The sequence below is a fragment of the Thalia democratica genome, chromosome 4, assembly GCF_965202585.1.
Source record: "Thalia democratica chromosome 4, ktThaDemo2.hap1.1, whole genome shotgun sequence".
In the NCBI taxonomy this organism is placed as follows: Eukaryota; Metazoa; Chordata; class Thaliacea; order Salpida; family Salpidae; genus Thalia; species Thalia democratica.
In genome coordinates this window covers 71257835-71273827 of record NC_139168.1, presented here as the reverse complement: position 1 = coordinate 71273827, position 15993 = coordinate 71257835, and the positions used below count along the sequence as shown (strand labels likewise).

Here is a 15993-nt window from a genome sequence, read left to right as displayed (position 1 = left end):
AAAATATAATTTTGTACAATATTAGTTTTATATACAGTAAGTAGGACGATAACAAAAAAACTTGAATAAAAACTGACATACAAAATGGGCCTTTATCAAAACCTATGTAAAATATTGGCAGTAAAATTAATTATTATAGTTTTTATAATGAATATTTTTGAAGTTAATTATTACAGTAGGGAGTTAGGGACATCGGTTTTCGCGTTCAAAACCAGGACTAAAATCCCTATGTTTTAGGATACTTGATATATAGTTTTTATATAAAAAAATAGTTAATATATGCTTATTTTTTGGTAAACGAAAATCTAAAAAGACTATTTGCTTTAGTTATATAAAGATAATGTTTTGTTCATTTGATTTATTTCTTTTATAAAAAAATTCAAAGTTTTTTATTTATTTCACTAACTTTTAAGATTAAGTGCGTACCTACACGGGTTATAATATCGATGTATTAACGTAAGTTGAAAATAAAATTATTAAAAAAATTGTTATACACTCCCAATGTTTTTAATAACTTGATAAATTTGGTGTAGGTTAAATAAAGTATATTAATCAGTTAAGTTAAACCTTTTTTCGCGTTATATGCAGGTGTTTTAATGATTTAGATTCATAACACTTTTTTACTCTGATTGTCATCAACAGGTTTCAATGTCGTAAAATTAATAAACCATTAAAAGTATACTTAAATGGTTCTCTGATTTGCTTGTTTGCTGAGTCAGCAAACTTCTAAAAAGTTTTTTTTTTTGTACAGTTTACTTTTAACCAAACTAGCTTAGTCATATTAAAACTTAATAGAAAAACTAAGCTTTAATTATTAAAAGTAAAAAAAACTGAATTTCTTTTATTGCTAACTCAGTAAATATGCAAATCATACTGATCTACTAAATGTATACGAGCTTTATAGCATGGTTTTACTTAAGTGTACCGTTTTAGTTTCTAATGTTGTATTACTTTCTTATCAGACAAATCTAGTAAATCGTAACACGAGATACTCATAAAGTCTCATCCCGACCTACCTTACTAAAAATAAAAATGCAAGAATGTTGAACCACTGAACATGGTAGTTTGTCAGTCGGTTTGTTAAATAAATAATAAATTAAAACTTAAATCTAAATACACATAGATTAAGTTAAACCTTTAAGCATTACGTTAAGTTTACAATAGACTTCATATATCTGTGTTAATGCTATTCATATCTATATTCATTTATTTAGTTTATTTTATATTTATACAGAAGAAAATAATTAATGTAAAACTAAAAATGCTTTCTGAAGCTTTGTGAATGTAATAAAAAATTCCCAGGTCTAAAACTATTTAAAAGTTTGCTAAATTTGATACTGAAGTGCAACTGATAAAACAACTTAATAATAAAGAAGAAATTTAACATGCTTTAACTAGAGCAGCATGGTTTTTTTTTTTTTTTTTTTTTTTTTTTTAAAGGTAGAAAAACATCAGAAGAACCCACTCTCCCCTCTACAACGATAAACGTTTTCTGAAGGTCATGCAAGTGAGTTTCAGCTCATCACGTGTTATTCCACCTGCCCTATCTTTTAAATTTACTAAGAAAAAAAATTACTTTTTAATTAAAAATAAAACTAAATCTGTCTAAAAACAAAAAAAAAAAAAAAAAAAACAAAACAAAAATGTTTAACTAACCAAAAATAAAAAACTAATCCTAACCCTTTATTCAAAAAACAAAACCCTTGGTGACACGCCATTTGGCAAACACTCACAAGGCTAAAATCTCAACATCAAAAACCACAAAGTGTGGGAAAACGATGAAGCTCAAATCCCCAAGTAAGTGTCCACCGGCGCTACAACAAAAAACACATCAACAATCCAATCATGTGATCACTGCCACCAGTGTGAACTCACAATCAGCTGTTGCAAAATCAGATAAACCGATATCTAATTTAAAGTATTTAGTTCTAGAAAAAACAAGCTAGACTAAAGAAAAACTGTAAGTAGGAAAAAAAGTAACTATTTGTATTAAAAAAAATAAAATATATGTATACATTAACACTAAAATCAATAAAATAATAAGTGTTCTACAACTTTTTATAGTATTAACTTGGTTCAAAACTCAAAAAAAAAAAATAAATAAATAATAAATAAACAAATAAATAAGTAAGTATAATAAATAAAATAGATATTAAATAAATAAACAAACTAAAAAAGAATAAACATTTTGTACTAAATTTAAACTTTTACCTATAATATCTAATAAAAAAAAAATTAAAAAAAAAAAAATAAATAAAATATATATATATAAATAAAAAATTAATAAATGAAATGAACTATCTTAAATTTAACACAATAATAAAATAAAAAAACAAATAAAATATATTAACAATAAACAAAATTTATTTCAATAATTTATAACAATCACTCTTACATTAACAGGACATTCAGAAAATAAAGACCAACACACCACAATCTGATGCCCCAATAACATCAACCAAATTTCAACACAAACAAAAACATACTTACAGAAGCACCCTAGATCTACTCCTTGTAGTTATTCAACAAAAATTTTTTATATTTAAATTTAAAACAATCTTTTTTTAAGTTTTTAAAAGTTTCAGGGACACTAGACCAAAACTTGGGACCCAAATACCTAAAGCAGTTTAGGCCAAGTCTTGTTCTAGGTCTTTCAGTTATAAAATTCTTTTTCTTTGAAAATCTTGTATTGTGTGAGTGAACAGAGCTAGCAAGTGTAAATCTATTGTGTTCTACATCAAATCCTGTTATAGTATTACGCATCAACTTACAAATTTGCAATCTATACACATCATTTAATTTTAGTACACCAGTTTTTTTAAACAAAGGGTTTGTTGTAGTCAAGGCAGGCACACGACAAACATACCTAATTACTCTTTTTTGCATACAAACAATTGGTTTTAAGTAACAGTCAGCAGCACCACCCCAAGCAGATATACAATATTGGATGTGCGGATAAAACAAACTATAATACACCATTATCAAAGTACTCGTATCCAAATAATATCTCAATTTTGACAAAACATAACAACTCCTAGACAATTTCGATTTCAGAGAACTCAAATGTTTCTTCCAATTCAGCTTATCATCCAAAACCACACCCAAGTATTTTATACTATCACTCTGTTCAATAAGAAAACCATTAACATTCACACTAAATTCACAACTTTTTGAAGTTTTATTGAAAAGCAAAAATTTTGTTTTTGAATAATTAATAAAAAGTTTATTATCACGCAACCATTTATCAACTTTAACCAGCTCTTTATTAATAACTTCATTTAAATACTCAGGGTCACTATGTTGGTAGCTCAAGCAGGCATCATCAGCAAACAATCTCATATTTATCTCAGTAGAGTAAAAAATATCATTAATATACACAAGAAACAACAAAGGACCCAAACAAGAACCTTGTGGTATTCCAACATTCACAATTTCACGCTCAGACACAACATTATTTATGTTTTGTATTAAATAGTTATAAAAATGTAGAAATTTTAAATTCTTGAGTTTTAAATACATAAAACTGACTAAAATTTTGATGCATTGGAAATGGTATGAAATAGGAAACTTTAATAGGTAATTACCTAGCATGATGTCACACCAATATCAAACTAACTTATTCAAGGTCTACTTTAAGAATAATTTTAGGCTATAAATGACATTTTAAAAATACATAAGTAAAAAAATGAAACTTATTTATTATTAAACAATAAAGCTTAAATATTCAATTAAATATTGTCCTGAGCATGACGTTAAACTGTTCTGGTGTATGACTTGACAACCGAAAGGTTTTATGTACATTAGGTCCTTTGACCAAACCTTTTGAGTGTATTTTTTTGTTGTTCAATAAACAATATGTTGCCAATAGCTTTCATTTTACAATACAAATCAATTTTATCAATATAATATTTTATATAGACTACAAATCTGTAAAATAAAAAAGCAATAAAATATTACAGTTTTGTAAGTTTATAATAAATAAATTAAATCATATTTATTTGTTCATAAAGCTTGTTTAAAATAAACTATCTTTTTAGATTAAACATTTAGTCTTTCAATAGGGGTAGGGAGTACACCACATTTTTTTGGTCATGTTGTAAAATTTATATTTTTCTTTTTGATTTAGATGTGTTTTAGCATCATTAAGAAGAATTTAATATTAAAATAAAAAATTGCCAAAAAAAAAATTCCGAACCCAAAAATTGATTTTGACCCCAAAAATCACTTATTTTCATTATTTTTGACTTAAATAGTAATAAAGTCACTTATACATGTCCTATACTTATATTTTTTATCTTAAATTAAAGTTTACAGTTATGGGCAAACATTTAAAGACATTTCAACTGTTTTTGTTACATTATGATGTCATAATCACACAAAATATGTAAATATTTTCGATAAAATAGTACTTTTTAAAAATTTAATAAGCATAGCTCTATTTAAAGTTTTTTATTCTAAAAGTAACAGTTACTTTAATATTTTAAACAAACTTCTTACTTACCTTTAAAGATTTAAATGATGTGGTAGTGGTATGTATATTAGCCATTGCTGCTTGATTTTCATGTTGTACAGCCTTAAACTGCTTGTGATCTGTTAAGGTGCGTGTGCTTGGAAGAACAAACTCATAGATCTTCCATTCTTCAGTAGTTTGCGGAAGGTTTTTAGCAGCTTCAGACAAGGTGAAAGAAGACAGTCTACTACGTTTGGGAGGTTTTATTGATAAAGGAGAAGATGATGAAGTCGACAAAGAAGTTCTTAAATCTAATTCAGATTGATTTTGGATGGCTTCATCTTTAGATAAAAAATAATTATGACCATAAAATGAGCCACAAGCGGTTTTAAACGCAAGCCTAGATGCTTCTAGTGATAAATTACATTTTACTGAAATTTCACACAATGTGTTTTTTATAGTATCAGTAAAATTTCTAACTGTTCGAACTGAAGGACGATTAGAAAGACAACACTGGACAGCAAAATGTGAGTGGTTTTTAGTTAAACGCACTAATCCAGAACGATTAGTGCTAATGATAGTACTTCTACCATCATTTGAACTGGAAAATGAAGGTTCAACATCAACTTCCGAAATGTATGACTCCTCACACATGTCTCGCTTCAGAGCTGCTTGTGCTAATTCTAACTCAGTTTGCTTTTCAGTTACATATTTCAAATCAACATCTTCACTTATACGGCCACAACGGGAACTTAGTTGATCAGTATAAAAACATGCCTCATCTCCAGTAAGAGTATCCATGTTTTTGCCTATGTCAAACAACTTGTCAACAACTAGAGGTACGTTTTTATGTCTACCTGTAAATATATTAGATTGTCTCCATTCTTTGTTGAGCTGCCTCAAACTCTTTTTGACACCTGATTTATCTCGGGTCTGCTCCTTATACACTTTACTAAAGTAATTATTTACTACAGTTAACAACTTTGATTGTACTTGTTTTATTTTTAGAACATATTCTTCACCAAATGCTTTGGTCCACTGTAAAATGAGAGCTGTTGCATACGCCTTAACACAATTTTTCATCTTCTGTGAGTTTGGGTTAGAACAAATGTTAAAAATGTTAATAGCAACTTCATAAGTTGTTGGTAGGCAATCTCCCAGAATTATACTTAAATTACTACTATTATTCATCTGTAAAAAATTAACAAAAACTGTTTTTTTAATCTTTAACAGTATAGTGAACTTTATAAATCTTTAGTACAAAAGCAACTAAGAAGTAAGTAATCAAATTTTTTTGAGTAAACTATAAAACACTTGAAGATCTTGTAGATATCTAATACTTTTCAAACCACTTTAACAATAAACTAAAAATTAAATAAATTTCTATCTAGTGTGTAATAAAACTATAAAAAATTTAATAACTATTAAACTTTTAAAATAAATAAATTAAAGCAGATAACATATAATTTAACTTTAACTTTTTATCTAAACCTCAAAATTAATGTATTGATGATTTGTTGCACTAGCCCAGTTTTACTGCACTGATAAAATAAAACTGATAAAAAGTTGCATCATTGATTTTAAACTTCATTTCTCATAACTGCAACAAGCTCTAAATATTCTCTTGAGTTCAACAATAAATGATGCAAGCATTAGTTCATTACACTAATGTAAAAGCACAACAGCAGAATAAATTAGCTCTTTTTAATAAAATGTACCCTTACAGTCAAAATTTACATATTTTGTGTGATTATGACGTCACAATGTTACAAAAACAGTTAAAATGTCTTAAAATGTTTGCCTATAACTGTAAACTTTAATTTAAGATAAAAATTATAAGTATAGGACATGTATAAGTGATTTTATTACTATTTAAGTCAAAAATAATGAAAATAAGTGATTTTTGGGGTCAAAATCAATTTTTGGGTTCGGAATTTTTTTTTTGGGAATTTTTTTTTTTAATATCAAATTCTTTTTAATAATGCTAAAACACATCTAAATTGAAAAGAAAAAAAAGTCTAGCAAACATCACCCAAGTACTCCCTACCCCTACTTTCAACATAGATTTTAGCCTAAAACTATGGTTTAAAACAGACATTGAATATTATGTAACTTCAGTTTGATATTAGTGCAAAATCATCCTAGGTAGTTACCCTTTAATAGATTAAAAACCCTTCTAATAATAGAACATCATTAAAGTTTCAGCTGATGGCAGAAAAAATAATTCACCACAATAATTTATTTCTTTTTTATACTTAATTATAAAAAAATAACCGTTAAAATTATTACTATAATAAGGGTATGCACTTACATTTTAAAATTTTTTGCAAGGTTTTCTAATTTTCTTACAGGATTTTTTAAGTATAAGATTTATTGTCTTTTAGTTGTTTAAAATTACTTCCTTTTTTACTAGTTTAATTGCTAGTTAAGTCAAGGTCCCCATGTGTTCCCTTTGCTGCATGAAGGGGCTTTGGGAAACCATGATCAAGAAGATAGCCGACTTCAAGTAAAAGTAGTTTGTGCTAAAAATAAAATTAAGGATTTAAAAAAATCATGATAATTAAAGGTCTATCATGACAGTTTTGGTAACTCAAGATAGTTTTTTGTCTCAATCAGCTAGAGTGACAAATCTGCTAGTATTTAAACAGTTTTGAAATATTTTTAAAACTAAATAAAATTGATTAATTAGATGGCATTGTCTTAGTATTTTTCTATCCAAAATGTTTACTATAACTTTTTGAATTTTAAAATGTCAAATCATAAAATTTTTAGGTTTTTATGGCTGAAATTTGAAAGAAGATTGGTTAAATAAACTCCATTTATTTAAAAAAATAATAATGAAAACATTCTTTGCATAGTCAACTGTTTATAAAATTTTTAAACACCTCAAAATTTGATTGGAACTTTTATACTGAATAAAGTCTTACCTTGAGTTATTATTTTGAAATTTTATCAAGAGCCATAGTCAGTGGGGCCATTTTACTAGGAAATATGTGTAGGATACAAATTAAGAAAACATTAAACCCTTAAATTTTATACTTAAACCAAAGTTTTGAAAAAAATCATAGAAAATAAACTTTTTGTAAAAATTTTATAGATGTAAAATAACTAAGTTTAGATAAGAAAAAAAAATGGATGAAAAAAATGTTAATATACTTATCAGACATTCTTTATTGTAAAACTTATTTATTGAAGTAGCATTAGGTTACCTTTTCATAAACTTTTTACTATTGTTTTTTTTTTTTTCGTTAAATTTAATTTTCTTCTAAAATGGGACAGCATTCTGTAATTTTTAATCCTTTTGTACTTGAAAAATCCTGGAAGAAAATCATTAAATCATGAAGAAATTTCTAAAACACTAGTGAACATCCTGGTAACTATTGGGTGCACAACAATTCAAATTCTAAAAAATATAAAGGGCCACAACTTTCAAAGTATTATATATTTCACAAAAATAAAAAGTATATATGTTGGTGTTATATCTACAAGCAAATTTTTCTTTTTATAAAAAATTAAATATATTTTTTGATATGACTAAAAAAAGTTTTAAAGTTATAGTTATTTTTATTATTTTTTTAATATTTTTAGAAATATTTAACATTTAACAAAAAAAAAAAAAAGCTTGTAGATATTAATAAAACCAACATACATATTTTTTGTCACTTAAATAACACTTAATTTTTTTTTTAGAGTTTGAATTGCCATGTAACCGTAACTAATAACTACACATCTAATTTGAAATAAAAATAATAATTATTCAACTATAAATGATTTTGCAAAATTTTTTAGCTTATTAAAATTTATTTCTTAGTTATAACTCTATTTTTTAATGGTAACAGATAAGATATAAACAAAAATTAAAAACCGCTTGAATTCAGTTAAATTTTATGTTGAACAAAAAGAAAAGGACTCATAATTTATTGAATTGAAACACTATAATAAGTATCAGGATTGCTAATCACTTAGGTTAATTTTAAGATTTTGAAAATCTCTAACTTTGTCAAATTTTTGTCTTTTAACTTTTGTTGACTCAGGCTTCTTTGATTTTCTATGCAAAACTTAAAAAAGTTTAAGTGTTTTTCTAAACTTAAGCTGGTTTTTAAAATTTTATCTATTTCCATTAAAAATATATTTCAATTAAGTTATTTTGTTAAAATTTTAGTAATTTTAACTATTAAAGGCTGATTATTAGTAGTTTTTTTTTAATTATTTGATAAGTTTAAACCTACTCAGGAAAACTTGATGTAACTCATACTAGTTTTTGGTCTCTTAGTCTGTTTTTTTTGTCTCAAAGAGTTACAACCCTTATATAGATTTTAAAAACTTTCCAAGATACATAAAACCACATTAAAAAAAACATTTTTTTTCATAATTTTCAAATGTAGAATGAATATACAAATTATATAAACTGTCTAGTTAGCTATGAAATTTTAATAGAACTTTTTTTTTAAAGTTCATGATTTTTTTCTTATATGTAATTGTCTTTTATAGTCACATTATAAGTTTCAAGTTCAATACTAACTTAACATTAGATTTAATATTTATTTGTTTTACTTTTTTGCAAAGTGTGGAAATCCTATTTGATCTGAATGATTAGTGTCATACACAAATGGCGTTGTACATTTTATTAGCTATGTTAATATTAAAAAGCTTATTCCTGTAATTCAAGTTTGTTATAATGTTTTCAGGTTTTTAATTTTTTTATAAGTCATGGCATCATTGTTCAAATCTTATCGAGGTCTGGTTGACAAGTTCCCATATACTGTTCAAATACTTACTGCAGGTTTGACGTTTCAAGTTTTATTAAAAGTTTATATTTAAAAAGTTTTAATATGCATCTTAATTACTGGCTGAATATATTTCATAACCAATTTAACTTTGTAAGAAGTACCAAATACTCTTGGATCGACTAAATAAATGATTTTATTTGATCAAAAATAGTAAAAAATCATGACCTAAAATATATTTTACTAAAAAAAATATTCAAAAGAAATAATTAAAAAGTAAACAAAAAAAAGGAGAAAACAAGTTACTGACCAAGGGTAAGGTGTAGGGGTAACAATCATAGGTAAACAGAATAAAAAAAAACAAAAACAAAGAGATGAAAAATTACATACTGAGTGTAAGGGTTGTGGGTAACAATGATAGTAAAAATATAAGCAATAAAAAAACTAATAATATTAAAAAAGTTTTAACCCATGCAAAAGTATCTTCGTGCAAAAGACCCCTTGTGCTAAATTGACACCATGCAAAGTTTTCTTTTTTAGTTTATTAACTTGATCAAGTCATGTAAATAAACCCAAAAGTTTTAATAAGTAAAATATATACCCTAGAAAAATTTTGATCAAGTAAAAAATTGAACCAAGTTTTCAACAAGTAAAAATAATTACCCAGGGTTATCTTTTTATATATATGGACTCATAACTTTAGTGATATAAATAAAAAACAGATTTACTTTATATGCATCAGGGTTTCCCAAACACATTTTCATAAACGCTCCCTTGGCAGATGTTAAAAAAATAATTATTATATGTTAGATATTGATCATCTACTATTTAGTTACCCATTTACTTTTTTGCTGCTTTACTAATTAACATCCTGGTAACAAACATCGCCTTAAAGGTAATATTACCTACTTTAAGAAACCCTGGTTCATATTTTATTTCATTAATTTAGTACAGTGCTTGTTCACTTAGCAGGATTTCACTGTCCAGACGCTAACTTACCAGACAATTTCAGTCGAGAAAAAAATTCAAAAAACTTTAATATTAAACTCAAACAATTTTGTGTGATACAAATAATTAAGCTTTCATGCTGTAATAAACCTTTAAGTGTATTTACAAAATCAGCAAGTTCATTATTATGACATGCCCTACTATAAAGCTTACAATCAAACTTATGTCTTATTTTTAATGTAAACTTATCTTTCAAGGTATTATGTGCACCACTGGAGACGTGTTGACTCAGACAATTGAAAGAAGAAGAAACCCAAAACAAAAGTTCAATTTTAAAAGAGCCGCAGTGATGGGGTCATTTGGGCTTTTTGTAGCTGTTAGTTTGAATTAAGTCATTGTTAGTTAGTTGTAATTAAGGGTAATTGATAAGTTTAAGCATGTAATGCAAGAAAAATTAAATCAGTATGTCTCTATGCAGTAACTGGGTCATTTGTATTTTTTTGTGTTAGTGAGTTGGAATAAACTTTACATCGTTATTAAAACAAGTATGTATTGTAACAACATTTAAATTAGCATGTTGGTAAGATGTGATTTGTTTGTTTAGATTGTTAGTGGCTGTGAGTTTAAATATTCTATGATTAATATTAAACTGTCAATAGGTTTTTTATTGACAAGTTAAAGTTATTGGATCATTTTTCATTTGCGCTTTTTGTAGCTTTAATATATTTTTTTAAAATTTTTTATAAAAAAAAAGTTATCAAATGTTTTTGTTGATATTTTCACCTAAATTTAAAAAACGATAACTACGTTGTGAAAAGCAACAACTTATATATATGTGTTTGTTTATAGCTGTATCTTTTTTATGTATTTTTGAAGATGCTTTAAGTTGTTTTTATTTGAGTATTTATATTTTAAATATGAATATGTTAATACTTGTGTGTTTCTTTAAATGATTAAACTAATTTAAGCCTTTATATGAGTCAAAATTTAAAACTAATGTATAAATTCAATCAGTATATTTTACAGTTTTTTTTGGATATTTAAAAATAATCTAAAAAATAGTTCAGAAATACTCGTTATATCAAATAGTAACGAAACAATCTAACTAATATTTTTTTAAGGGTCCAATGGTATCAGTAGCTTTGAGATGGTTGCATATCAACAAAGTAAGCCCAATACCATCAGTGTTCTTTGATCAGGTGTGTTAAAATTTAAACATATTTTCATAAATTAAACAAAATAAGTTCAATACCTTTAGTTTTCTTTAACCAGGTTTGTTAAAATCTAAGTATATATCTTTTGTAATTAAAATAAAAGAAGTTAAACACCTTCAGTTTTATTTAACAGCTTCAAAATTAAATAAATTCTAATTATCTCAACAGAATTGTTTATGTAAAATTGCTTGTTAAATATTTAGTTTTTTTTCAACCTTTTTATATAATAATAAAAAAGAGTAATAATATGTAATCTGTACAAATGTGTGACCAATTTTTCTATCAATAACCTCAACTTTTTACGCTTTTGGTGTTATAGTTTATTTTACAAAGCATGATTCTATAATACAAGTATTTACAGGAACAGTACTGTGCTCAGTTTACAAAGCGTTAAAAATTGTTTTTTATACTTTTTCATATTTTTAAGCTATAATAAGTAATCTATAACAAGTTCTTAAGTTATAGTACTATTTACCAGAGCTAGAACCTTATTATTGTCTATATTCACAACTGTTGGTTAAGATAAAATTTTTTGTATTGTTTCCACAGTTAGTAGTAGGCCCAGTTTTGTTGTCAATATCTACAATTAAAACATTCATTTAATTATTGAATACACAAAAGTTTATTGTAATATTTATTTTGTTTTTAAAATACTTATCAATTGTATCAAAAGCTCTTGTATTGATCAACCACAGTTAGTAGTGGTACAGTTAGTATTTTATTTTTCATTACTCACAGATATTAGTTTTTATATAATATGAAAAATATTGTATTAATTTCTACAGCTTGTAGTAGGACTGGTTTTCTTGTCAACATTCACAACTAAGACCTTCACTTAATTATTAGATACAATAAAATATTATGTAAATTTCCACAGTTAGTAGTAGGACCGGTTTTATTATCAATATTCAAATCTATAACCTTTATAAAGTTGTAAATAAAAATATATTATCTTATTTCACAGTTAGTAGTAGGACCGGTTTTATTATCAATATTCAAATCTATAACCTTTATAAAGCTGTAAATAAAAATATATTATCTTATTACACAGTTAGTAATAGGACCAGTTTTGTTGTCAATATTTACAACTGCTCAACCTATTCTGATGGGGGTAGAATGGAAAGAGGTAAAGAAAAATTATTTCAGTAAACTGTTCCATTTGATCAAATGTTCTTGGACGGTTGGTAAAATATTGTTATGATCATTTTGTTTTAAAGTTTGTTATATGTTAATATATTTATTATATAAATATACATTGCTGTTTTTTAAACCAAATATTTCAGTTAGTAACCATTATTTGTAATAACGTGGACAAAAATTTGTAATAATCATGTTTCAGTGCATTGTAAAACATAATCATGTAAAACGACTTACAGTTTTATGGCTCTCTAATATCAAGTTTTTTTTCTATGTATGTTATCGAGTTATTTTTTTTTCTTTTAAGTTACTTCTTTGGGTACCATGGCTGTAATTCTGTATATAATTAAATGTCACTTATTGTAAAAGCTACTTGCGTAATGCAAATAGTTTGTAATTGTTCGACTGGAAACATATGGTTAAATGCACATATTTAAACTATTGCTGAACTTTCACAACTATCTATTATGCGTCATTCAAGATAAGCCATCATAAAAGAAGCAATAAAAGTTGAAAATCTGTTCGTATAGTATTTTACCAACATATATTTTGTATTTTTTTTTTGAAATCAAATATAAACTTTGAACTTTTAAAGTACGTACATATAAGGTACTGGTCAAAAGCTTTTAAAAATCAAAAAAAAAGTTTAGATAAGTTGTATTTAATTGAATTATTTCATAATTACACTACGACTTTTTAGAACTTATTACATTATTTATTTATTTTTTGTTTCATATGTACAGTTTTAATTAAACTTTTAAGATACAGAAACAATATTGGTGTTTTGTTAAAATTTATTATAACTTTTGGAGCAGTTTCTTCCTAAAATATACATAACTTGTTTTATTCATGTTTTTATAGGTTATAGGATTGTATGTTTAATGAAATCTATTAATGAATTTACAAATTAAAAATTAACTATATTTCCCACAAAGTTTTCAGCTAACTTTTAATTTAACACAAACAGTAGTTCTAAATAATTGAAATAACTTAACTAAATTACAATTAACCACTATATCTTACAGGTTTGGTTTCCTGCCCAGCTGGTGAACTTCTATTTGGTTCCATATCAGTTCAGGTTAGAATAAATTTTGTTTATTTAATTTTAAAAAATGGTATATTTGTTTAATAATAGTACTTAACAGTTTTGCTTTAATAAATAAGCAACCACCTAAGAATGTATATGGACTATTTCACTTTATGAACTTACGTATTGTTTAGGTTGAAAAATAGTTATTTTATTTAATTTTGCAAAATCTCTATACTATATGTTTGGCTATTTGAATTAACAATAAATTTTAAAGAAAAAATAATGCTTTTTGTTTTTTCAAAGTATGTTTGGCAAAATAAGTTTTGGTCAAACTAATTTTTTTTGGATACAAAATATTAAGTTTAATTTAAATACTGACAAGCTCTATGAGCGAAATAGTTTTCCAAATAAACTATTTAAAAAATATGATCTATATAATAAATTTTACTTAACTACCCACTTATTTACTCAATAAATTGTAATTTGCTGCGTTGATAACCATAATACTTTGCTACCTAGTTTCCTAGAATTTCTAGGTATTTAAGACAATCATTTTAGAATATTGCAATGTATTTACCGAACATAATCATTTGTAACATACAAAATCATAGTCTAAACTTTCAGTATTTTAATTTTCTCGAATAAGTTGTTAAATATTTTGGTTTTAACTCAAGTTAGTTACATTTAAGAATATGTTAAAAAGTATTCAATAAACCGAATAACTCATATTTAAAAGTAAATATAAGGTTATTGTCAATATTTACTATGCATATTACTGTATACTCAATGTTTTGCAACGGTGTGGAATATATTTTTTTAATATTTTTTTATATTTATTTAAACAGATTATTATTTATTTAATGTTTTGCACTAGTGTTAAATATGATTTTTAAATATTTAACTTATTTCAAATAAACAGATTACTGTACATTCAATGCTTTGCTCTTATGTGGAACATGTTTCTGAGTTACAAGGCAAATATAATCAACAGTAAATTGAAACAAAATTCTGACAAGCCCGAATCTGCAGTTGTTTGAATAAAAACATATTTTCAAATACCTGTGTATTTAATTAATGTTGAATTATATTTGCATTATATTAAAACAAGTTATTTAAATAAATACACATGTATTGTTACATACTTATTTGAAATGGCTTAAAATTTTCCACCCAATCTATGTTTATATATATATATGTTTTATAATATTGAATTATATTTGCATTATATTAAAACAAGTTATTTAAATAAATACACATGTATTGTTACATACTTATTTGAAATGGCTTAAAATTTTCCACCCAATCTATGTTTACCAAGACCTAGAATATTTTTTATCTAAATGTAGTTGGGAATGTGTTTATTTTAAAAGTTCAAAAGATTTTGAGATTATCGTTTACTGGGTTATAAATAAATTGTTTAAAAGTAAGTAAGCAGATTCTTAAAAAATTCATTAAAAAAAACATCCTTTTTAATAATTCCATAAAAACTAATTAATTTGGTAACTACTTGGTAACGAATTGATTTGTTGTCGATGTTGTAAAATTATTTTGACACGAATTATTTTAACCAATGTTTCTTTAGCAAAAGTTTATATCACATTTTAGAAAGGTAAGTTGAATAAAAAAAAACAATAGAGTAGCATAAACAGTTTTGATTTAATATCCGTTTATGCTTGTCAAAATCTTAAAAGTTACAAAGCAATTTTATGACTAATTATTTCTCATACTTCTTTCCCAAAACTCGTTTTTCTTGATTTCCATGAGCACGTTAATATTATTACATTCTTTACTTTAGACTTCAGATATTTATTTTAAATACTTTTTTACTTAAGGCATTTTACTATTTGTTTTTACAATTTACTTTATAAGTTACACAAAATATTTATTTTATTGCACTTTTAGGAAATTATAACACTTGCACATTCTTTATAATTGCATTTCTACTTGCTACATTTTATTATACTGCTTAATTGTGCCTTATTAAAACTTGCTTGTTTTAAGTTGCTTTTTAATGTATTGTTTTATAGCTTATTGTATAGAAGATTTACTATGTATAAGAATAATGCAATTTTGAAGCAGTTCAATGCAGTTTGAATAAAACTTTTTTATGATGACGTTATTGATTTCCTTTATGTAACTTAACTCCTTTAATCTAAGTATTTCAGCTTCCAAATTTATTCTGAAGTTTCTATGTTTTTCAAACTTAGTGTACAAGCTAAGAGTTTGTTGTACTACCTAAGTCTAATGATCACTTTATACACAAATTAGAAAAGTAAAATCAAATTTAGATCGAAATTTTAATTAAATGTTTTGCACAATCAATAAACTTTAGAGTATTAAGTAGAGGTCTAGAACTATTCTTGAATAATTTATTTAAGAAAATAAGAAACTAAATCATTGTTAAAAAAAATATATAAATCTTGATTTAATCAACTTAGTATTCAAGATGCTTGTTAGTTTGTTTAAATTAAATTATTAAAGTTTTAC

General features: G+C 25.1%; 1 protein-coding gene across 1 annotated transcript; it reads left to right on the top strand.

Annotated features, from left to right (window-relative positions):
- The first annotated feature begins 9137 nt into the window (after positions 1-9137).
- Positions 9138-14868, top strand: LOC145834986 (PXMP2/4 family protein 2-like). The gene is made up of 6 exons (XM_082942518.1): positions 9138-9233; positions 10383-10501; positions 11247-11324; positions 12391-12519; positions 13502-13554; positions 14426-14868. Exons 1-6 carry the CDS (start codon positions 9161-9163, stop codon positions 14541-14543), a joined length of 570 nt encoding a protein of 189 aa, XP_082798644.1. The 5' UTR covers positions 9138-9160; the 3' UTR covers positions 14544-14868.
- Positions 14869-15993: the final 1125 nt, after the last annotated feature.